At 34.7% G+C, this 24,628-nt stretch overlaps 1 protein-coding gene across 4 annotated transcripts in view; it reads left to right on the forward strand.

Moving 5' to 3' along the window:
* The first annotated feature begins 10,110 nt into the window (after nt 1–10,110).
* Nucleotides 10,111–24,628, forward strand: part of LBA1 (RNA helicase) — a 35,668-nt gene continuing 21,150 nt past the window's right edge. The window contains exons 1-5 of one of the 4 annotated variants that reach the window (XM_089802156.1): nt 10,111–10,365; nt 10,486–11,001; nt 14,238–14,489; nt 14,812–14,982; nt 15,105–15,155. In XM_089802156.1, the coding sequence (XP_089658282.1) occupies nt 10,504–11,001; nt 14,238–14,489; nt 14,812–14,982; nt 15,105–15,155 (972 nt within the window). In that variant the 5' untranslated portion in view covers nt 10,111–10,365; nt 10,486–10,503. Of the gene's footprint in view, nt 11,002–14,237; nt 14,490–14,811; nt 14,983–15,104; nt 15,156–24,628 lie in introns of all 4 variants that reach the window. The other 3 variants (XM_089802158.1, XM_089802157.1, XM_089802155.1) reach the window with 3 other exon arrangements.

The raw sequence follows: 24,628 nt of genomic DNA on the forward strand, positions 1-24,628 counted from the left end.
GTACTTCCAAGAACTATATATTGTTGTTGTGTATTGCATAATATGACATTAAATGTGCAGGATGAAGATGATACATGTGATGATGTCTTTGATGAGAGAGGAACAAATATGTCAACTAGTGAGTTGGCTGATCCAGTTGCAACAATTGCTTGAGAAGCATTAATGACTTTTGTAAATGGTGATATGAATAATGTAAGCATGTAAAAATTTTAAGAAATGAGAGATGAATGGTAATTTGAATATGTTTTGTAAAAGTTTCTATTATTTTTCTTTAACTTTGAATATTATAGGAATACCAGAATTTTCATATACAACATTTGAATCAGTTTACATATAGCTTCCTTGAGTGATTTGAATGTGTTATTAATTGATATATCTAATGATGTTTAATATGATTGAAAGATATGAAAATAAGTACACACAATTGATAAAAGTGAATTATCATATGATTTGCAAAATATTTCAAATAATGTAAACAATATTTAAAAAATAAAAATAAATTTATATACTTAAACAAATTACAATATAGATTGCAACACAATTTTAATTTATATCATGATTGTAAAAAGTTAATATATATGCAAAATAACATATTATAAAATTAAAAATTTAATTATAATTATAATAAAATATAAATACTATAACAAAATTCAAATCAATTTACATATGAGCAATTGAATGTGTTATAAATTGATATAAAAAATTTCATCATATTTAATATAATTTAAAGATTTAAAAACAAATAAAATAAAAAAGATAAATATCATATAATTTGAAAACATTTCAAATAATGTAAATATGTTTTTATTTATTTACAATATAGATTGCAAGATAATTTTTTTTAATATTGATTGTAAAAAGTTTAACATATAAAGTAAATTTAATTATGATTATAATAAAATAATATTATCATAAGTTAGAAAATTATAAACACTTTTCATGGGACCACCGGCTTCCTTGTTTGTAGGAGCTAATTGTTTAAAGTGGATTCACATAAAAAATTCATGAGACCGCTTTCGTATAAAAATTTCTTAAAAAACTCAGCGGCACCCGCTTTATTTTTAAGCAAGCGGGTGCCCATGGGACCTTACCCTAAGAGAAGAATATAAAGTGAAAGAAAAAATAAAGTTTATTCTTATATATTAAATATTTATCTTTTATATATATTAGATGTTTAGAGAACTTGTAAAAGGATAGATTTTGTTGGTCTTTAATAAAGAAGACTTAGAGATAATTTTAAGTCATCCACAATTTAAAAAATATTAAATTGGGAATTAGAAGCAAATTAAGGCTAGTCCCAATAGGTGAAAAGGTCTTCCTTGAGGGGAATACTTTGGAGGATGCCGTAAGTTTATATGACCTTTATAGTGGCAAGGCTTATGTGGCTAGTATTGTACCATAGTTGATGCTTAAAGACAACAATAAGATGAGATTATTATGAATAGTAATGGACTATATAGTGGATACTCATGAGGATGATGCCAATACTTTATTTTAGAAGCATGCGTCCTTAGTGCCACAACACTTCAAGGAAAAGTTTAATAAACATTGCAGATTTGATTAAATACCTCCTCTATGATGCCCAATTTTACAATCTTGCACATGTGACCTACAAATGTTCAATATGTGAAATTAATCAAGGTGTTACAAAAGAGGGATGAGACTTAGCTAATGAAGAGGGATGTGATAGTGTTAACAAACATCTTGTATATGTCATTTTTTGTTGTGCTAGTTTTGCAAAAAATGAGTGGACTTTACCATTACACTACTTAATGTTTTCTATTTCACTTGTATGTACAACAACTAACTTCCATTCATTGTTATGTAATGAAAAATTTAAAATTATTTAATGATGCAAATTTCTAATGCTTTACTTCTATTTTCTGACTGCCAAATTTTCAATGCATATAGTCAATGTTAACTTTGTAATTCATGCAATAAATTCAAGCTTCACAAGGGATATAATGAAAATGAATGTGTGTATACATATTTGTATGTGTTTGTATGGATGCATATTGTTGTATTGAATCACTCATACATCAATTTGGAGTTTACATACATGTAACATTGCAGTAGTCAAGAATTAGATTGTGACAAGTCCATGCATTGCGATAGCAAGATTGAAACTAGTTGTAATGAATAAATGGTTCTCCTCCAGCCGTGAATGAGTTTTGGCCCAATTATTTCACTAATACAATTTTGCACACTTAGACAAGAGTGGTATTGCAAGAATTGCATCATGAAATCTCTGGATATTATATAATCCAAAGGTGGATCCCCTTGCAAAATTGGGATCCAAATACATTAGTTTCTTGGTGTTAATCCCATCAATGAATGATATCCCCTAACATAATTGCATGCATGTTATGTCAACAAAAGCTACCAAATAAATAAGGATAATTATGGTGGGACAAAAAGTTACAAAATTATATACAATTAATGTCATTTGCATGTTGTCAATGTCAATTGAATAATGGATACAATAAATGCAAGCTTCACAAAGGACTACATTGTTAAAAAGAGACCATTTGACATTCATGAAAATGCTAAAAAGAATGATAAATAACAATGAGATATTGTTACTTTGTGAGTCCTCACCTAAAATACAACAAAAGAACAAGGTTGGACGAAATGACAGAGATAGAAGTGGGGGAAGTATTGGTGGGAGCTCTGCAAGTGACTTCTACATGATGAAAATGAACTAATTTAGGATAAATTTGCCTTAGCAAATGGGTTAACCACTGGTGGTAACGTGACATTTGGTGAATGGTAATATGTATCACTGTGTTGGGTAATAGGGTTGATCATGATTAAGTTAGGGACATGGTGGGGTGTAATAACATGAGGATTTGATTTCTGCTAGGGAGAATGTGTTTTAATTAAAATGAACCCATTGCCACCTTTTTTTATCCAATGAACATTCATTGATAGAAAAGCAAATAGCAATTGGATATTATGTGTTACTTTATCCAACATAGGTATCCAACTAATACATTGGATACCTAAGATATTAGCAGGTCAATTTGCTTTTATAATGTATATGTCCACACCATTACAAAATCAATTGAAGAAAATGGTATGATAGATGTTTAATGTATTCATTGACATCAATGTAAAAATGAAGAGGGATTTGTTGGATATTCATTGAGAACGCAAAAAAAGAAAGAGAGAAATGTGAAATCACAAACTATAACGATCACAACTAGGTAGATTGATAAGTTCATGAATTTAGTTTTGACATCAAATTACTTATTCTACACTATGCAAAGTCACCTGTTATACTCCATGGGTGGATTCACATTATAAAGTGAACATTCATTAACATAAAAGAAGTTACTAATTGGACACATTCAATTTCTTTATCCAACATTATATTACAATAAACAGATTAGATACTTATAATACCATTTGGCCTAATTATCTAGCATAGGTATCCAATCAATGCATTAGATACCTAAGGTATCGGTAGGTCGATTTGCTTTTATAATGTATATATCTACACCATTACAAATTCAATTGAAGAAAGTGGCATGATAGATGTCTAATGTATTCATTGACATAAATGTAAAAATGAAGAGGGAATTGTTGGATATTCATTAAGACCATGACAAACACAAGAAAGCAATGTGAAAGCACAAACTACAATGACCACAACTCAAGTAGATTGACAAGTTCATGAATTCATTAATGACATCAAATTACTTATTTTTTACTATGAAGAGTCACTTGTTATACCCAACGGGCGAGTTGACATTATAAAGTGAACATTTATTGACAAAAACAATTACTAATTGAACATATTCAGTTTCTTTATCCAACATTATGTTCCAATGAATAGATTGGATACCATTTGGCCTAATTTATTTTGAAATGTATTTCTATAGACCACTAAAAATTAATTTAAGCAACATCTTCTTTGAGTACATTACAAAACAAAGGCAAAAGTGTGAAAATCTAATTTTGTAAGGTATTCACAAATCACATTACAAATCTATGGTTGCACAACATTGTCATAATTTTGTAATGTATTCAGTGAATACATTGCAAAACAAACTTAGCAATGTGACTCTTCAACAACATCTAAATAATGTCTTATATTACAAAATAAGACCAACAATATGGTGTTAGTGTTCTAATGTATTGAATGAACACATGAGCAATGTAAGGTTGCTCAATGTTGTACCATGAGCACAATGGAATTAGATGATCCTTCAAAAAACCTTACAAATATTCAATGTTACTAGATAGTTCTTAAGTACATTTTGTTGCACACAATGATGTCTACACATCTACAAAATGTTTAACAAAAATGGCTACTCCATTGAAGTAGTCAAAATAAAAGATTTACCATATTATGTAAAAAAATCCTCATTTCTTGCAACGAAGATTGAAAATTAATTGTAATCATCCCTACAACACAACATTCTCAACATCTCCTAAGCTTCAATCATAAGATCTTTAGAGCCCTCTCTTTGAAAATCAAATATATGTGCAATTTTTCCAATGTTGTCATTAGGATCAATATTTTTAATCCCCACAACAACTTTTTCCCAGTTTGATGGAACCACAACTTGGGTGAAGAAGTCCAATACCTAGTCAATTCTACTTGTACCATGAAGACGGGCAAAAAAGACAAGTTCATAGATGACCCGATCATGTAGATGGGGGTCACCAAGACTATGTCACACAAGATAGACAATAACATCACATATGTCTTCATGTGGCATGATAAATAATCAAGAGCATTGGTCTTCCAATGACTCCTAACAAGAGCCCTGGCATGGAATACCGAAAGTTCGATCCATAAATAACACCTTAAAGAAAGTAACATACATAAAACATTCATATTATTTGATTGAATTAGAGAACTTAGACAACAAGCTCAAATAACATAGTACAATAATCATAACTTAACTAGATTGACAAGTACACGAAACCATTGACTACATAAAATACATCATTAACAAATTGGATAAAACACATCATTTAGAAACAAATAAATTGGGGAAAAATCATGCATAAGAAGCACTATAATTTGGAAATAATTGTGCATTTGAACTACTAAAGTAGGAAATAAACATGAATCGAACAGTACGCTACTAGCCTGAACAAGTACAAATTTGCAGAATGCTAAGAATAGCTCAGGAGCATCTAGACAAGGAATTTTCAAAGATATTAACATGACATTGTATTGTTCTTATAGGAATTTTGACATAGAAGAAATGGTTTTCCAATTGGAATTTTGAATTGTAGCAGGAAGTGGTTAGTCATTTCATACTTTAAATTACATTTAATATTTACTTTATGCCATGGCTTACCTGAATAATATTAACTATTCTATCTTTTTTATACATCCATCTATTTAATTAATTTCATTTGTTGTGCTTCCTTTTTTTTAATTTAATTCAATTGGTGAGCCTTACAACATTAGTCTTCATTTATAAAAGAGGTTGGCTATAATAAGTGATACACAATGGTAATGACAAACAATATTCAACTTCAACAATTGTTGGACAACAATGCTTGACAATGTTCATAGACTCAGGGGCACATCAACATAGTGTAAAATTGTTATGGAAAAAATGTTACATGATTAATGAAAAGTAGCATATTGAAAACTAGAGTAATATGTAGAATGCTTGTGAGTTGAAGAATGGATACAATCTTCTACATATGCGAGTTCAAGAATGGTCACATCCTTATACATATGCATACAATTGATTTCATTAGAAATATGAATACAAGAAATGGTACCTCGAGGAATGCATACAATCAATGTCAACTTAATGATGCACACAATCAATGTCAACTGAACAATGCATACATTGATGACAACCTAACAATGCATGTAGTTACTTGAATGAGGCAGTGCAGTCAAATAAATGTATGCAAATGAGTATGTTTAGGGTGGTCATCAAATGAATGACAATTTGAGAAAGGTCACATGCATAAATAGTAACATTGCACAAATAGCTATGTTGCACAAATAATTATCTATGCTCAAGATTGCAATGCAATGGGAGACATGATGATATGCATTGGTTTACTTATACTGGATCACATTTCCTACATATAATAATAAATTGGATCGTTAAGTTAACTATTGGTTGTATTCATTGATTCAAAATAGACATTGGTTGTATTCTAATAATAGTACACCATGACTAATAATAAATGGTAGTAAATTTAAATAGCAGTGTTGAAATGATTTAGTTCACATTAAAAACAATATTGGATTATATAGTCTCATTACATCACAACACTTTATCGACTTAAAAAAATTGGAATCATAAAAGCATGTAACAGAGAACCGCTCATAAAAGTACAACAAGAAGCAATCATTAATCAACAATGTACACTATTCCTTTACCATCCCTTCTAATTTTTCCTGACTATCACATCAAATGCAATGATTTGAAGGTGGAAAGATAGAAACTTAAAATGAGTATGCGTTCAAGTAGATGTATGCAAATGAGTATATTCAGGGCGGCCAACAAATGAATGACATGTTAAGAAAGGTCAAAGGTAAGGTAAGTATTTCAAATGAGGGTGGCATGAAGCATTAGTGGGTGCTGAAGTTTTCAGAATAACAATATGAGGAAGACAATTATGAACACATGCAAATCCCCAATCTTTAAAGGAAGAGTAGGAGAAACAAGTAGTGCAACAAGAAGTAATGATTAAAGCGACAATGTACACTATTCATTTACCATTTCTTTTAATTATTTGTTTCAATTACATTTCATGCAAATAATTGAAGGTGGGAAGACCAAAACATAAAACAATGGAAATATTGAATCACAAAATTCTATTAAAGACACCATGAGAAAGATAACTTTTTAGTATTGGTCGACAAGTTTCTTCAAAGCTACGAAAATTATAAATGTCATGGTGTTTCTATAGCATCCTGAAACTATCTTAAATGATTACAAACCCTTAACCTCAATGATTGCACACCCTTTAATAACATCCCAAAACCCATAACCGCAAATCAATTATTATTTCAAAGAGTGGAAGAAATCCATATCGACTAAGTATTTGTTTCTATGGTTGTACATTCAATGATTACAAACCCCACAACCATCCCAAAATTTTCAATCGCAAATAAAATATCTATTAAATGAAACACTTTTACATTTCATCTAATATTTTTAGAACCAATTGAGAACCCAAATACTCATGGCCCCTTTCTTAAAATGATTACCTTCACTAACATTATTAGTTGCTAGAAAACCTTAGTTAATTACTCAAAATAATGAAAGCAACAATTTTGGCAAACACGTCGAAGAAAAATTTAAACACAGACAAATCCCCAATAATTTGTTGAAACCTGCAAGGCACTTCAAACATTCCAAAATAATGCAATAGCAAGCAATGATTTTATTGACACTGTACACTACTTATTTCTTTATCTGAAACCCTTCAATAGAATACAAAAAAATTGAAACCCTTAAATCATTACAAACCCTTAACTAAAAATCAAATCACATCTGAAAGAATCCCTATTACATTTCATCTATACAATTCAAAACCATTTGAAAACCCTATTTATCATTTCCCTTTTCCTTTGAAAATTTCCTTCATGCCATTAAAGGTGGATGAAAACCCTTAAAAAACTTGACATTTTAACAATGATAAGCAACGATTTCAATAAATCCTTTGAAGAACATTATAAGCACACATGAAATCTTGAAACATTCACAAATAACACAACAAAAATTAATGATTAAAAATCCTTCAAGCAATCATTGAATAAAAACTCTTAAATAATTACAAACCCTTCAACCCATTTTCTCATTTCCCCTATCTTGTAATGAATTCGATTAATATGTTGAAGAATATTATAACCACATACAAGTCCCAATATTTCTCCCAAAACCTACAGGATACTTCAAACATTCACAACAAACAAAAGAGAAAGCAATGATTATCTCAACATTGTACATTTTTTATTTACCAATTTCTTAAATTATTACTTTCTTTCACATTACATGCAACCATTTCATGGTGAAATTCCAAAGACAAAAAATGGAAACTGCAGGATAATCATGGAAACACTAAGTGAATGATAAATAAGAGCAATAATGAACCCATAGAAAACCCCATATTGCTTCCGAAACTTGCAAGTTACTACAAACATTCACAAAAAACACAACAAAAAGCTATGATTTTATCGACATTGTACACTATATCTTTACCATATTCTCAAATTATTACTTCCTCTCACATTACATGCAATAATTTCATGGTGAAACCCCAAAGACATACAATGAAAACTATAAGATAATCATGGAAACACTAAGTGAATGATAAATAACAACGAGATATTGTTACTTTGTGAGTCGTCACCTCAAATGTAGAAGAAGAACAAGGTTGTACGAAGTGGTAGAGATGGAGGTGACAAGAAGCGTTGGTGGGAGCTCTACGAGTGACTTCTAGATGACGAAAATGAACTGATTTACAATAAATTTGCCTTAGTAAGGGTTAACCACTGGTGGTAATATGACCCTATGTGAATGGTAATATGTGCCATCGTGCATGGTAATAGGGTTGGTCGTGGTTAAGTTATGGTCACAATGGGGTGTAATAACATGGGGTTTTGGTTTCTACTAGGGACAATGTGTTTTAATTAGAATGAGCCCATCACCACCCTTTCCATCTAGTGGGAGGGTTCACATTATAAAGTGAACATTAATTGACACAAAAGTAATTACTAATTGGATATATAGGTGGTTTTTTAAAGCTTAAAAGTAATGGTATTTTGGGGGTTTTGGTGGCAGGTTTCGGGTGAATACTTTTTTAGGCTACTTTTAGACCATCTTGTACTCTACAGATTCTACAGAGAACTTTGTAAATGCGGGATAGCTGAAATGTTAGCTTTAAGCTCTTCACTCACCTAAATAGCTTCATTGAAAAAATTAACAATTTTTGACATACGAATTAGGAACTGTAGCTGCATGAAGTTAGTCTAGGTAGCTATTGGCTTAAGTGTTTCCCTTAGTACAAGGATAACCTACATGTGAGCAACATAAATGAAATTTTTAAGGAGGCAAGATTACACAAGACAACTAGCTTCCTAATGTAGATCCACAACAAAAGGGAACAACTTATTCAACGTACTATTTAGGTGGCCTTTTGGCCCCTTAGATAGTCACATGAACATCATTAAAACCCTTTCATTTAATTAAATATAAATACTAATATTTAAATTTATTACATTTCTATTTTAGTTCATTCATAAACATAATCGTAATAAACAATATATTTTCTATTCATATATAATAAATTTTATATATTATTTTTGCCCACGTTCCCTTTCATGATTACTCAATTTATTGTCACAATTTACAAGTACCTCAAAATCTTTCAAGTATCTGCTATTTTAGGGAATTTGCTCCCTCCAGATTCCACTTAATGATATTATTAATCCTCTTTAATTTTTCACTAACCCCTAACAAACCTTGCTGTTTATTATGTGATGTTTTATAAGCAGGTCCTTAGCCGCCATAAATTCAGATTGAATTGTAGAGATATCTGAAGCTCTGTTGATGTAACAATTTTGACACGATATAAGATTTATTGAAACTGGGGTATGTCCCTTTTACAAATGTATAATATAGGACTACGGTCCCGGGCAATACTGGAGGTTTTTTTTCCCCATTTTTTCTACCAGTGCCCGTCAAAACGATAGAATTCTTGTTTTCTAAATTTTTTTTATTAATAAAAGAAATCAAGACTACGATCGTTTATCAATCAATTTTTTTTAAAAATATAAATAAATAATATATATTTTAATAAATATGTATCTTTAACTGAAATATAAAATCAAGTATAAAATTATTTTTAATATTAAATTAAATTAAAAAATTATTGTTATTAAATTGACTCACTAGTACAAATACAAAAGCATTAATTACTAATATTTTTAAATTCGTTAACACTTCAATCTATTTGATTTCATTGGCAGGAAGTCCTCGTGTCTTCACCCAATCAAATTCTTCGCCGCCGATCAACTTTAACCTCGAGATTAACCCGAGTTACCCCTCGCACCGTTTAAAGTAAATTCGGTCCTTTTGTGTTTTAATCCTTCCCCTGGAAACTACACTTTATATTTCCTATTTTTATAAATATAAATAAAATAGAAAGTGTACATCGTGCTTTTTTCTTCTTCACTGAGCGTCTAATGCGATTCCGGCAAAGGTGCAATAATAAGAAACTACAAAAAACCTACACTTCACGCGATCGGCACGCAATTTTACTCTCGAAATCCTGGGCGGACGACGAGTCCATCTTCGAGGAAATCAGCAGGAGCACAATTTGAGCTCTCAATCGCGCTAATCCGTTTAGAAAATCTCCCTCGAACAGGTTGGTGCCCTCACTTTTACTTAAAACCCTCACAGACGTCAACTTTATTGCTGGATTGTGTTTTTGCCCAGTCGAAATAAAAAAGCCAGCGATTTTGCCATCTGGGTGATATTTTTTTAGGGTTTTAAGGGTTTGCCAATGGGGGACCAGCCGGTTACGAATATCTACGAGCCTGCGTCCCAGGGCCACGGCGACGCATACACCTTTCTAGAGTTTAATACGCAGGGAGATGATTTCGATTACCCAGAATTTACAGAACTTAGCCAGCCCATCAGGCCACCCGTTTGGGCAGACGGGTCGCAACCCACCGATGGAAATGATCTTATGGGCGTTGTCAATTCTGGACTTAATCTCGGCACCGACGTTTCGAACGATGGTAAGCCGAGGAACAGCCTTAACCAGGTGGGTATAGGGGCAGACGCCCTTGTAGATAATATGAGAGGCCTTAATTTCGAGGATGCAGGGGGCGAGGATGATAGCAATGATTATTCTAAGAGGGATACTCCTGAACATGCCTGTAAATATTGTGGGATTCACAATCCGGCATGTATTGTTCGCTGTAATGTACCGTCCTGCAGGAAGTGGTTCTGCAACTCCAGGGGCAATACTTCGGGTTCTCACATTGTCAGTCACCTGGTAAGTAACTTCTTTATCCTTTGCTAAACCAATCAGCATGTTGTTTATTTTCTCCCTTTTGAGCAGTTATATGTTTTCCTGTAATTTTCATGCTAAGCTATTCTGGTTTTTCTTGTAGGCTCTTGCCAAGTAAATATGTGTTTTCCTGTTTTCCTCTGCGAAGCAATTCCGTATATGTTTATTTTCCGTAGGTTAGCAATTTTGTTTTAACTTCAATTCTGCACATGTTTATTTTACCACTAGTAAGCAATTATTATTTTTAAAATTTATTTCTCATCCTACCTTTTTATTGTGAAATTACCAATTGTTGTGTAAAGAAGCAGTTTACAAATGCGTATTCTTTTGGCATATCCTCATGTTGGATACTGGAGATTGTTAACATAGATTTTGGTTAAGCCCACCCACGAATCAGTTGCCCTTAAGCTTTCCGCTAACTGACACCTCCTTACCACCTCCTTACCAACCAATTCTTTATGGGCAAATCCTCATGGTTCGGAAACTCAAGACTCGTTGTTTGGAAACTCAAGATTTGAACTTTACCACCTAGTGTGGCTTAAGTTGCATCCCGTTACTGGTCTATTTTTGTTTGTTTTAATTACCTTCCTTGCTAACTGCTAAGCAATTTTGGTTTTGCTTATTTTCCCCCTGCCAAGCAATTTCTCTAAAAAAAACTGGGCTCTTCCTATACCAAGTAATCCTGATTAATCTATTGACCTTCCTTACAAAGCAAATTTATTTCTACATACTTCCCTTACCAAGGTATTCTGTTTTTGTGTATTTACCCCTTTTATAATAAATATAACCATTATGACTTTACTCACATTCCGACTTCGAAGCAATACTTTTTCAGTCAATTTCTCCCTTACTGAGAGCTTCCATTATTAGTTGTTTCCACCTGCTAACCTATTTTTGGTTTTTTAGGAAAATGAGGAAAGGTAACTAATGGTGCTTGTGACAAACCCTTCAATTCTATCCTTTAGTATTTACTTCTTTCTAACTCACAAATACCTTCATTTTTTATATGTTTTCCATATAGCAAACAGTGCCTTTTGTTTAAAAGCAAAATTTAAAGGTAGTTTTCTGGGTTGCAGATCAACAAGATAGCAATTTGTTGCGTGAGACTGCTCTTTTTCTTGTCGAGTATACTATTTCTTGACATCAGATAATAAGCCCTTCTAGTTTTACCTGATTTGTCTATACGAAGCAGTAGTCACTTCTCTTAAGATAAAAGGTAAAGTTAGTTTTATGGGTGGCAGACGAGTAAGGTACAAGTTTGCTGTGCGAGACTGTTCTTTTCTTGTACACTCTTCCTTTAAATCATATCATAATTTTTGACACCCAATTTGAAGTCCTTCCACAGTATGATTATGCCTTTTAGGAATTCTTTTTTTGCACTTCCATATGGTAATATACTGAAATTTCCTCGTGTATTTTTTTCCCTTGAAATGTCTACCATTTCATGAATTTTACCAATTATGGGGCTCCGTGAGTTCATATGAGGAAATGACCTGCCAGGCAATTTTTCAAGTACCAAAGTCCAGGCCAAGATATAGACAGGGCCAATAATTGTACCTAACCTGGCAACTTTGGTAACCTTACCAAGCACTCTTTCTGTCCTTGCTCTACCCTGCTGCCTTGATCTGCCTAAGTTACATACGTAGGGCACTGCAACTCTTCTCTGAATCATATCATAACTACGGGACATCCATTAGTCATCCTGAATTGGGCAATTTTAATCGGAATCTTTTAGTCTTACATTGAGTTTCTTTTTGATTGGGATCATTGCAAATTTTGACCAAGGTTGGACAGAAGTGTAAAGTGGAATAACTCAGATTTCCTCGCTGTTTTGTTACTATATTTTGTTGGAAGTTTAATTCCTGTTAAGGCTGAACTGCTGAATTCAATGTTAATTTTTTTAATCTCTTCTAATTGCTAATTAATGTAATGGAGGATGTCTTCTTTTATTTATTTATTTTTCCTATAAACTTACCATTTTACTTGTCTGTCGACAAAATGCTTTAAGACTTGCTGTAGCATAGGTATTTTCAACTTGTCTGTGTCTTTTTCAGCGATTGATTAAACCAAATGCTTTTTATGACCACAAAGAAATCATCTAGATGATAATAGTAGGATTTTTATTTTGTATTTGGATGAATTTGATTGTTTAGTGCATTGGCTGTGGTCTTCGGGACTGCTTCCATTATAAACATCGGTTTGTACATCAACCCATCTACTGTCAATTGTAAAATCATTAATGCCCCAAACTCTCTTAAATCTGCTGTTGCTGCTGCTGCCTCACTCACTATGTTCCTGCAGTTGAAACCTCTAGCATCTTCCAGGTCAGTGATGGCTTGGTGTCCAATGGCTCTATGCCAGAGGCAACTTAATTAGCGATTATTGAAAGGTTGTTTGAAGTAAATCTACTTGGTCTACCCATGTGCTCGGTATACTTGCAATGATTAAATCTTCCTCATGGTCGACTGCTTGTTTGGCTGGAAAATTTACTTCTTGATTTACCTGTCTGTGGCAATTTTGAATTGTGAAGAACTCTAGTGTGTAATAATGGCCATACATTTTGTAAGATGCCATCCATCTTCCAATTCTGTGAGTGCGTCTATGTGATTGCTCTGACAATAATCACCAGGTTTTCTTTCACTAGAATTGATGAGAGTGCAAGATTTGTTCATATATTTTATTTGCATAATTTATTGAATAAGACAAACTAAATATCTTGCTTTGTTCTGGGGTGCGGTTTTCCTCACGAGGCTCCATCTAAAGTTAATTTGAGCATGTCTGTTGGATGTGGAGATCATCTTATTCCCACCCGAGGATCTTAATAAGACTTAACTCCAAATGTCCACAAAACAGGGGGACAGATCTTATTCATTAAGTTAGATTTTTTGTTTCTTGGCTTTCATCAGGATGCTGGTCGTTTTTACTGTCTTTTGTCTCCAACGAGTAAGAGAAATTAAATGTAGATATTTGAACAATCATTTTTAATAAGATCTTTTTAAGGTGTTGTTTTTAAATCTTCATTTATGATGCTTAAATCTTGCTAGTAGGAAAGTTTCATCAGGAAGATTTGAAAAAGTAATCTTGAATTTTAAATCATCAGAACTCTTTAATCTGTTGTGTCAAATGTTGATAATCTGGAATTGTCATTCATCTGGATGTATCTTCTTTTTTTGGATGGAGGTGGTTGCTGATACTGTGAAAGTGTTTTTTGTTCTTGGCAGGTTCGAGCAAAACACAAGGAAGTTTGCCTTCATAAAGACAGTCCCTTAGGGGACACTATTCTGGAGTGCTATAATTGTGGTTGCCGAAATGTCTTCTTATTGGGATTTATCTCTGCTAAGACAGAGAGTGTTGTAGTTCTATTATGCAGGGAACCTTGCTTGAGTGTCAATGCTCTAAAGGACATGAATTGGGACCTTAGCCAGTGGTTGCCATTGATTGATGATAGATGCTTCCTCCAGTGGCTTGTCAAGGTCTTTTTTATTACTCAAACATTTAAAGTGTTGGGTTACATTTTCATAAAAATATGCAGTTTTTTATTGTTATAATAAAAACTCAATTTTTTAAAAATGGGTAGGTTTTGCATACATAAAAAATGCCTTCATCCTGCTTGTATTGCTATTTTGCTTAAACAAAATTGATGCAGTTTTTTCCACAAGCTCTTATTATCATTATATGGACTGTGAAAACCAAATGTAAGCTTTCATCATGTTTTGATTTTGATTGTTCTCTATTTCAAAAATATTATATTGGAAGTTGCAACAAGTTTTAATTTTTTTTTTTTGCTATTTGCAGGTTCCTTCGGAGCAGGAACAACTTAGAGCACGCCATGTTACCGCTCAACAAATTAACAAACTAGAAGAGCTTTGGAAAACAAGCCCAGAAGCTACTCTTGAAGATCTTGAGAAGCCTGGAGTAGACGATGAGCCCCAATCAGTTGCGTTAAAGTATGAAGATGCATATCAGGTATATTCTTGGACTTGGTATCAATTGCGTTTTCTGTCCTTTACATCTTTCCTCTTGAGGTGATTTTAAATCTAGTTCATTTGGATTGCATATTCACAAGTTGTCCTTTTCTCTTGTTGCAGTACCAAAATGTTTTTGCACCCTTGGTGAAACTTGAGGCAGATTATGACAAGGTACAACAATTCATATTAACCTTTCTCCATTGTAGTTAATATTTTCTATATTAAGGGTTCACATAAAAGTTTGCATTCAGTGTTCCCTCGCTGACGATGATATAACTGAGATATTAATGAAGATAGGCTATGGGCATTAGCACATTTCTGTTCTTGCTATATTGGATGTTATCGAATGATCACAATTTGTTTACTATGTGATCATGTTGGTTTTAGCTATGATCATCTCATGTCATGACAAGCAATCTATGTAGGTTAGCAAAATAAGGCACACGACCATTATATTGAATCTAGGTCTAAACTTATTTTTCCAAACATAGGTCTAATGTTTAGAATAGCATTATAGATCAATATAAACAATGGAGATGATAACCATCGTAATCTTCACTAAGAAACAGTTTTATTACTTCCAGAATGATAATACAGATTGTTTATTGTCCTTGAAATTGGCTCTGTATAATTGGTTTGGCATACATTGCATGCCTATTCTCTATTTCCTATTGTCTACTGTGCTTGTTCATCCAAGAGATTCCAATGTGCCAAGTATCCAGGTTTTCAAGAAAATAGATAATTTTCAATGAATGAATGAAGGAATATGAATGAATTGTTAGGATAAACCACAGACAGAAATAAAAACTACATGCAAATATAACCAATAACAGAAAATAATAGATCACACAAAAATGAACACAAGGCACCAAGATTTAACGTGGTTCACCCAATCCCTGGGCTACGTGTAATGTCCCATTTTTTTTATTTATTGTTTTTGGAAGGAATTAATTATAAAGTTATCAATTAAAAAAAATATATTATAAGGTAACTTTATAAATTAAATAAAAAAAAGCTTCTAGAGGTTGTTGGAAGAAGCGGAGAAAAATTAAAAAGGGAGGCCGACCTATCAAGGAAAAAAAAAAAGTAGGCATTGAAGGCTCATTGTATATCATCGAGATTTATTATTGATTTTTGCTTATGTGCATTGTGGAGCCTAGGGTTTCTGCAAATAGTCACAATTGGCCATTGAGAACGAAAACTCTCAATTGGTACGCAATTTTGAGGGTGTGAGAAATCACCTGAATTATTGCAGCTGGGGGAAGGATATTTCAGTCCTTTCATTTGTGCTTAATTGCTGATTAGGGGTTTTTAGTGGAGTTGCACTTACACCATATCATCTACAGCATTCAATCTCCACCATTTGATCAATCCAGGTTCTTTATTTCAATCTGTAGTTGCAACAAGTTCTCAATTGTATACAGCCAGTTAGGGTTTCTTTGTAATGTGCTATGTCATAATGTTTTAGTGCTGAAATTTGCCATATCATTTGTAAAAAAATTGATTTTCATTGAATGAATACATTGGCACTGCTATTTCTTTTATTTCATCCATATATTTTAGCAGTGTGTTAAAATCTAAAGTTTGTTTAGTGGCCTATTGGTACGGGTCATTACAGTGGTATCAGAGCGGTTTCCTGCTAGCCTGATAGGGTTACCCAACCACTATTTAATTTAGTTTACAAAGGAACCAACATAACTAAGAATATGGCTGAGAGACATTCTCAAAGTCCATCCAGAATTGTGCGAAATGATGAGACTTTACAGCAACAGGAAAGGCTTCTACAGTCAATAGAGGCAAGTACACAGGCAATGATGGTTATGATGCAACATTTGATTGGGGAGAATAGGAGAAATAATCATGATCAAGATGATAGAAGCATGGCAGGATCACAACATAGGACATGGTCTGGAACAGCTGATAGACCCACACGTCCTACATTTAGAGAAGAAACTCTAGCACGCACACTTGATGCTATGTTAACAGATATTGTAGATGAACTCCGACAAGCAAGGAATGAGTGGGATTCATTACCAAAATATGTACAGGATGGATGGACATTTGACAGGTACCTGAACTATAGAGCTGCCAGGCAGAAGCAAGTAGATAAACACAGTGAGTTGCAACAAGTCACCAACAAGTTGGTATTACCCACATTTGATGGTAGTGGAAAAATGACTGCTCGTGCTTGGATTCATAAGGTGGATACTTTCCTATCTCTGAGGACTATGACAGAAATTGAAGCACTCAAGTATGCCACTTTACACTTAGATGGGGCAGCACATGATTGGTGGACACATGGCATGATCACATTGCAACACAATCAGGTAACCACTTATCAGGAGTTTGTGGATAGATTGATAGAAAGGTTTGATAAAAAAAATCCTGAAGTTTATTTTCGGGAGTTAGCCCAGTTGAGACAGTCAGGAGGCTTAGAACAATTTATCAATGACTTCCAAAAGCTTGCAGTGATGGTGCCTGACATTTTAGAAAGGAGGCTAGTCATTTTATTCACAGAGGGATTAACTGAACCACTCAAGGGGTGGGTAAAGGCCTTTGATCCTCCTACATTACAGGAAGCCATGAAGAAAGCCCGCAGTATGGAACTTGCAACTCCAGCAAACCGGTTTAGTTCAAAGGGTTCTTCATCATTTGGAGATAACAAAGGGGAATTCAGCAAGGGTAAAGAGAAGGTTAGTGACTCAAAAGACAAGCTAGCTGCACCTTGGGATAAGGAAACACTTAATGACTTGCGTAGGAAGAAGCTATGCTTCTTTTGCAAAGGTCCCTATGAGTTTGGTCATGATTGTCCTATGAAGCCTAAGGGGAAGGCTAACCGGGTGATGTGGGCTTATTATGAAGGTTCAGATTCAGACATCTTAGAGCACCATGATGAGGTAGAGGGTGAACAAGAGGTAGATAGTGCTGAGAAAAAAGAGGCTCCAAAGATACATTTATAAGAAGCACGTCTGTCTAGTATTCAAAGAGAGGGATCTTTCAGATTTCGAGGAGTCTTGGCAGGACAAAAGATTATTACTTTGTTGGATACAGGTGCCACGCATAATTTCATTGATGCACGATTTGTGGAGAGGCGTGGACTCATTACTGAGGAGTTCGAGGGACTAAGAGTTAAGGTAGCTGATGGATATACTCTTCGTTGTGATAGGATGGTGCGAGATCTACCTTTGCGCCTAAACAACTATGAGTTTAAGGCAGACTATCATGTGGTCAACATGGGTGACATGGGCATAGTACTTGGGATGCAATGGCTACATTCTTTGAAGGAGGTTACCCTGAGATTGGAGGATATGGAGATACGATTTGTGGTGGATGGCAAGACTCATGTGCTGAAGGCTATCCGTAATGGTGATCTTAGGACTATCTCATTTAGGCGGTTGGAGAGATTAGCCAGGCATAATAATATAGAATGGGCAACAATATGTGCCTTGATGCCTACCCAGGGGGAGCAACATAAGACTGAATATCATCCAGATATTCAAAAATTGAGAATCAAGTATGGGAAGGTATTCAGTGAGATTCCACCAGGCAGGCCACCAGACAGAGGTATTGAGCACATCATCGAGTTGGAGGAAGGTGCTAAGCTTGTCATGATCACACCATACCGGCACCCAAAACGACTCAAAGATGAGATCGAGAGGACCATCAACGAGTTGCTAGCAATGGGACACATCAGACCAAGTAAGTCACCTTTTGCATCTTCTGTTGTTTTGGTAAAAAAGAAGGATGGAACTCTACGAATGTGTATTGATTATAGGGTGTTGAACAAGAGAACTATAAAGAATAAGTATCCCATCCCACGCATCGATGAGCTGATAGACGAATTGTATGGGGCTTGTTATTTCACAAAAATTGATTTGAGATCAGGCTATCACCAGATCAGAGTTCAAGAGTAGGATATCGAAAAAACTGCTTTTAGATGTCATTACGGTCATTTTGAGTTTGTAGTCATGCCTTTTGGTTTGACTAATGCACCTGCCACTTTTCAGTCCACTATGAACAAGGTCTTCCACCATCAATTGAGGAAATTTGTGCTAGTGTTCTTTGATGATATTTTGATCTATAGCAGGACATGGCAGGATCATTTAGAGCACTTGGAGACAGTATTAAGCATTTTACAGAGCGAGTCCTTGTATGCCAAGGAGTCTAAATGTGATTTGGGGATGACAGAATTGTTGTATCTTGGACACATCATTAGTGCAGAAGGAGTGTGTATGCATCCTGAAAAGATCCGTGCTATTGTTGATTGGCCACCACCAGAGAACCTTACACAGTTAAGAGGGTTCCTTGGTCTATGGGGATTCTATCGTAGGTTTGTTAGCGGCTACTCACGACATGCAGCGCCCATGACAGACTTGCTGAAGAAAGGGGCATTTGTGTGGACTCGACAGGCACATGAGTGTTTTATGCAGTTCAAGGAAATAATGACTACATGCCCAGTATTAGCATTGCCTGATTTCTCGAAGCCATTTGAGCTTCAATGTGATGCTTTTGGAGAGGGAGTTGGTGTTGTACTCATGCAGGACAAGCATCCTATAGCTTATGAGAGTAGGAAACTCAGAGGGGCCGAGAGATCATTCAACATATATGATAAGGAGATGCTGGCCATCATGCATGCCTTGGCCAAATTCAGACAGTATCTTGTGGGTAGCAAATTTGGTATTAAAACTGATCATAATAGTTTGAAGCACTTTTTGGGATAGCGGGACCTGAATGATCGTCAACAGAAGTGGGTGAGTAAGTTGCAGGCATATGATTTTGATATCACATATGTTAAGGGGACACACAATATTGTAGCAGATGCTTTATCCCATAGGCCACACCTCACTTCTGTGATTCAGATATCAGAGGATTGGCGACACTTGATTGTAGCAGAATATGCCAAAGACACGTGGGTCTCTTCTATAGTGGAGGGGACAACAATCGACACTAGATACACTCCCATAGATGATTTGATCATTTACAAGAACAGGATTTACTTAGTCCCAGGATCGAAAGTGAAGCAGTTGATTTTGAGAGCATTCCATAATTCACCTACAGCAGGCCATCCTAGGTATTTCAAGACTTACAGGTTAGTACGAGAACGATTCACTTGGAAGGGACTTAAGGTTGATGTTTTGCAGTATGTGCGTGAGTGTCATGTTTGCAAGCAGAACAAACAAGAGCACACTTATCCAGCAGGGCTCCTACAACCACTTCCTATTCCTGACAGGAAGTGGGAGTGCATCTCTATGGATTTTATTACGGGCTTGCCTAGGGCCCAGGGGTGCGATTGTATCTATGTGGTGGTGGATAGGCTGACAAAATATGCTCACTTCTTCCCTATCGCTACTACATACTCAGCAACTCAGGTGGCAGAGGTCTTCTTCAAGGAGATTTTTAGATTACATGGGTTATCTCGGAGCATTGTGAGTGACAGGGATAGCTGCTTCATGAGTCACTTTTGGCAAGAGATATTTCGGTTGTTTGGCACTGAGCTTACACCTAGTACCGGTTATCACCCATAGATTGATGGTCAAACAGAGATTGTAAACAAATGGGTGGAAGGGTATTTGAGGAATTATGTGGCAAATCAACAACGAGCTTGGGTCAGATGGATATATCTCTGTGAGTATTGTTACAAGACTACATATCATATGACTATACAAATGACACCCTTCATGGCACTTTACGGTTATGAGGCACCTAGTTTCTTAGATTTGTTGTTGGGAGACAATCGAGTACCCCGTGCAGGTGAACTATTACAGGAAAGTAAGGATATAGTTGCTACTCTCAAAAACAACATTGCTAGAGCTCAGAACCAGCAAAAACAGTATGCAGACAAGAAGAGGACTGAGCGTAGTTTTGAGGTAAATGATATGGTTTACCTCATGTTGTAGCCATATAAGCAGTCCACTCTCAAGAAGAGTGGTACAGAGAAACTCAAGCCACGCTATTATGGACCATTCAAGATCATCAAACGAGTTGGTGAGGTGGCTTATGAGTTGGAGCTTCCCACAGATAGTTGAGTGCACAATGTGTTTCATGTATCACGCCTCAAAAAGGCGTTGGGTCAGAATGTGATGCCTTCTGCAGTATTACCTCCCTTGGATGATGAAGGGAAATTGATCTTAGTGCCAGAATTCATTATGGATAGTAGAGAGAAGTAGCTTCACAGGAGAGTAATCAAAGAGTATTTAGTTAAGTGGAAAGGTTTGCCTATTGAAGATGCTACTTGGGAGGGAGAAGTGATTTTGCAACATCCAGCATTAAGATTGCTTGAGGCCAAGCAATTTTAGGAGGGGCGGACCTGTAATGTCCCATTTTTTTTACTTATTGTTTTTGGGAGGAATTAATTATAAAGTTATCAATTAAAAAAAAAAAATATTATAAGGTAACTTTATAAATTAAATAAAAAAAAAGCTTCTAGAGGTTGCTGGAAGAAGCGAAGAAAAATTAAAAAGGGAGGCCGACCTATCAAGGAAAAAAAAAAAAAAGGCATTGAAGGCTCGTTGTCTATCATCGAGATTTATTATTGATTTTTGCTTATGTGCGTTGTGGAGCCTAGGGTTTCTGCAAATAGTCACAATTGGCCATTGAGAACGAAAACTCTCAATTGGTACGCAATTTTGAGGGTGTGAGAAATCACCTGAATTATTGCAGCTGGGGGAAGGATATTTCAGTCCTTTCATTTGTGCTTAATTGTTGATTAGGGGTTTCCAGTGGAGTTGCACTTACACCATATCATCTACAGCATTCAGTCTCCACCATTTGTTCAATCCAGGTTCTTTATTTCAATCTGTAGTTGCAACAAGTTCTCAATTGTATACAGCTTGTTAGGGTTTCTTTGTAATGTGCTATGTCATAATGTTTTGGTGCTGAAATTTGCCATATCTTTTGTAAAAAATTTGATTTTCATTGAATGAATACATTGGCACTGCTATTTCTTTTATTTCAGCAATATATTTTAGCAGTGTGTTAAAATCTAGAGTTTGTTTAGTGGCCTATTGGTACGGGTCATTACACTACGTCCACCAAACAGCAAGTCCGATCTTATTACAATCTAGTGATTACAACCTGATTACAATCCGTAATCCCTTACAGCTCAATACCGCCGCAAGAACCAATTTCGCATCACAACATAATGAAAAATACCCAACCCTAAACCTTTTTATACAAGTATTAAACCGCTTTAGGGTTATAACATGTCGGTCATAATTAGCCATAACTTTAGTGGCGAATCTACGAATGGCGAATAGTACCAAAACGATTGGCGAATAGTACCAAATTTTTTTTTTTTGGGGCGATGCCCCGAACCCCACTAATTATGAAGTATGTACAGTACTTTCCTGATTAGTCACCACAATCTAACATGAATGAATTTTAATGACATCTATGATGTTTAAATGACAAGCTTTGTGCTTAGTTTCACATGAATGACATTCATGTTTGCAAATTTCAGATGTATTTTAAAATTTATCTATTCTTATATAGGCGTCCCCGTTTGCAATAATTTGTAAGTCAAGCGAATTCCTCCTCTTCTAATAAAAGGTGCCCTTCCTAGTGCAATCCTCAAACAAGAACACAAGTACATCTAAATTCTCCCAGAGAATGGATCAATTGACCCTTTAGCATCTTCAAATAAGAAAAGTGTTCAATGCAATTATTGTCACAAGCATAGATGAAAATCTGCAACAGATTAATCGCCATGAAAAACACTCGCCCGTGTAGTGAAATCAGAGAAATATGTCATTTTTTTATGAATTTGCATTTGCAACATTGTGGAGCATTGTTTCAGCTTCTAAAAGCAAAAAAAGTCATTTTTGAAGCTCATTTCTTATTTGACGGAGGATTTTGTCATCTTTCAGCTCAGGGGCAAGAGGATTTATACAAATATAACATGTAAGAAAGGTATTTTAGGTTATATTTGTATACATATTGTTAGGATGTTTGAGATAGGTTTCACCTTTATAGGATTTAAAACAAAGATTCTAGATTTTGGGGGTTTTTAAAGAATTTTAGGCTCAGCTAAATTTCAAGATTTTGTATGCCCTCAACATTGTTATTTCTCACAACCTATCTTTGCTATTTGAGGTCAAATTGAAGCTAGAACAAGGACTTTCTAATTGATTCTAACTCAATTTCTCACAAATCACTTGATTTCAATTATTTATTCCCTACTCCTAACAAAGTTAGCTCAACCACTTGTTCACACCCAAGACAAGCATTACGTTCCAGTTGGCCAAATTTGCTATGATGTATTTACTTCTTGTTTTATAGAAAACAACTACAATGATGTATTTACTTCTACTATTATAGAAACTATTTACTATTTTACTTCACACCACCAACATTTCACATGAGAATGTGATTTTGTACTCACTTTGCATTTACATATATCTATACTCTGATTATTTCTTTTGTGTTCTCATTAATTAACTCATTGGATGCATCTTCTCATTTAATTTTGCCAAAAAAAATGTATTTTTAATTAAATTTAAGTTGTTTTTTAGATTAAAAACAATCGGCCAAATTTTCCCTGATTTATACTTTTAGGGCTTGGCAAATTTTTGTTGAGTGAGTTTTGCATCTATGGTCACAAGTTTGGTTACATGAAGAAAGATCACAAGAAATAGTTGGTAGTAGTCCAATCTTCACAAGATGGGTCTTAGCAAAATGCCTCAATTGCTCCACATTCAAATGACGAAGTTGCCTCCTATCCATTCTAAAAAAAATATTTAAAGCTCCCCCATAATTTGTACTCAAAAATTATCAAGTGGCTTTTCATAACTTTTCCCTTAAAAAATTTCAATTAGGTTTTACCATTTTTCTTGAACAATTTTGTTTCATAATCTTTGATCCATGTCTCAAATTTTATCATCATATTTAATCGATTTTTCACCTCAAAAATCATGTTTGGTTTTGGATGATTTGTCTTCTTAAAAGCATTTCCAACTTTTGTAATTTGCAAAGTTCACGTCAAATTTTCTCTCAAGGATTTTTATTTGAGAGTTTTGTAAACTTCAATTCCTAGGATCTTACTGTCAGTTTTATGGCATCTTGCTCCTCTACAATAGTTTGGAGGGCTTGCTGATTTTTCCTCAAAATCATGGCAATAGTTCTTAGTGTGTGACTCTCTCTACAAGGAAGGTCATCTCAATTATCCAACATTAGGTTGGATGTTTTTGTGATGATTTCTAACAATTTCGCAGATTATCGGAGCATTCGTGATAGACTCATCTCAGTGTCAAAGTCCCTAGCAAGCTTGTCTCTTATTGTAGACCATTCCAATGAAGGGGACAACCTACTTTGTTGTTTGTTAGGCTAATCTTGGTCACTAACGTTTTGCAAATCCAAGGAGGGTCTCGGCAATAGCAAAATGTTTTGAAGGAATTAAGGGAGGCTATTAGATTATTTTTAGTATCCTAGGTTCTTGCTATACTTTTGAGTCTGATGATTTGCAAATTGAAGAAAAGGATGCACAGCCAATAGCTTCTTCGCTCGCTTAGAGATTAGTCTATTCCGCTTGATGGAGTGGATAAATGAATATGTTGACCAATTCCTCTTTGCAGTTGAGTAAGTAGCAACTTGTGCAAAGAGTCGAGTGGCAAGTATTTTCAACTTTTGTGTATCTCCCCCATGCTAGA

Source organism: Cupressus sempervirens, chromosome 9 (assembly GCF_028749045.1).
Source record: "Cupressus sempervirens isolate cs-2001-9-10 chromosome 9, ASM2874904v1, whole genome shotgun sequence".
In the NCBI taxonomy this organism is placed as follows: domain Eukaryota; kingdom Viridiplantae; phylum Streptophyta; class Pinopsida; order Cupressales; family Cupressaceae; genus Cupressus; species Cupressus sempervirens.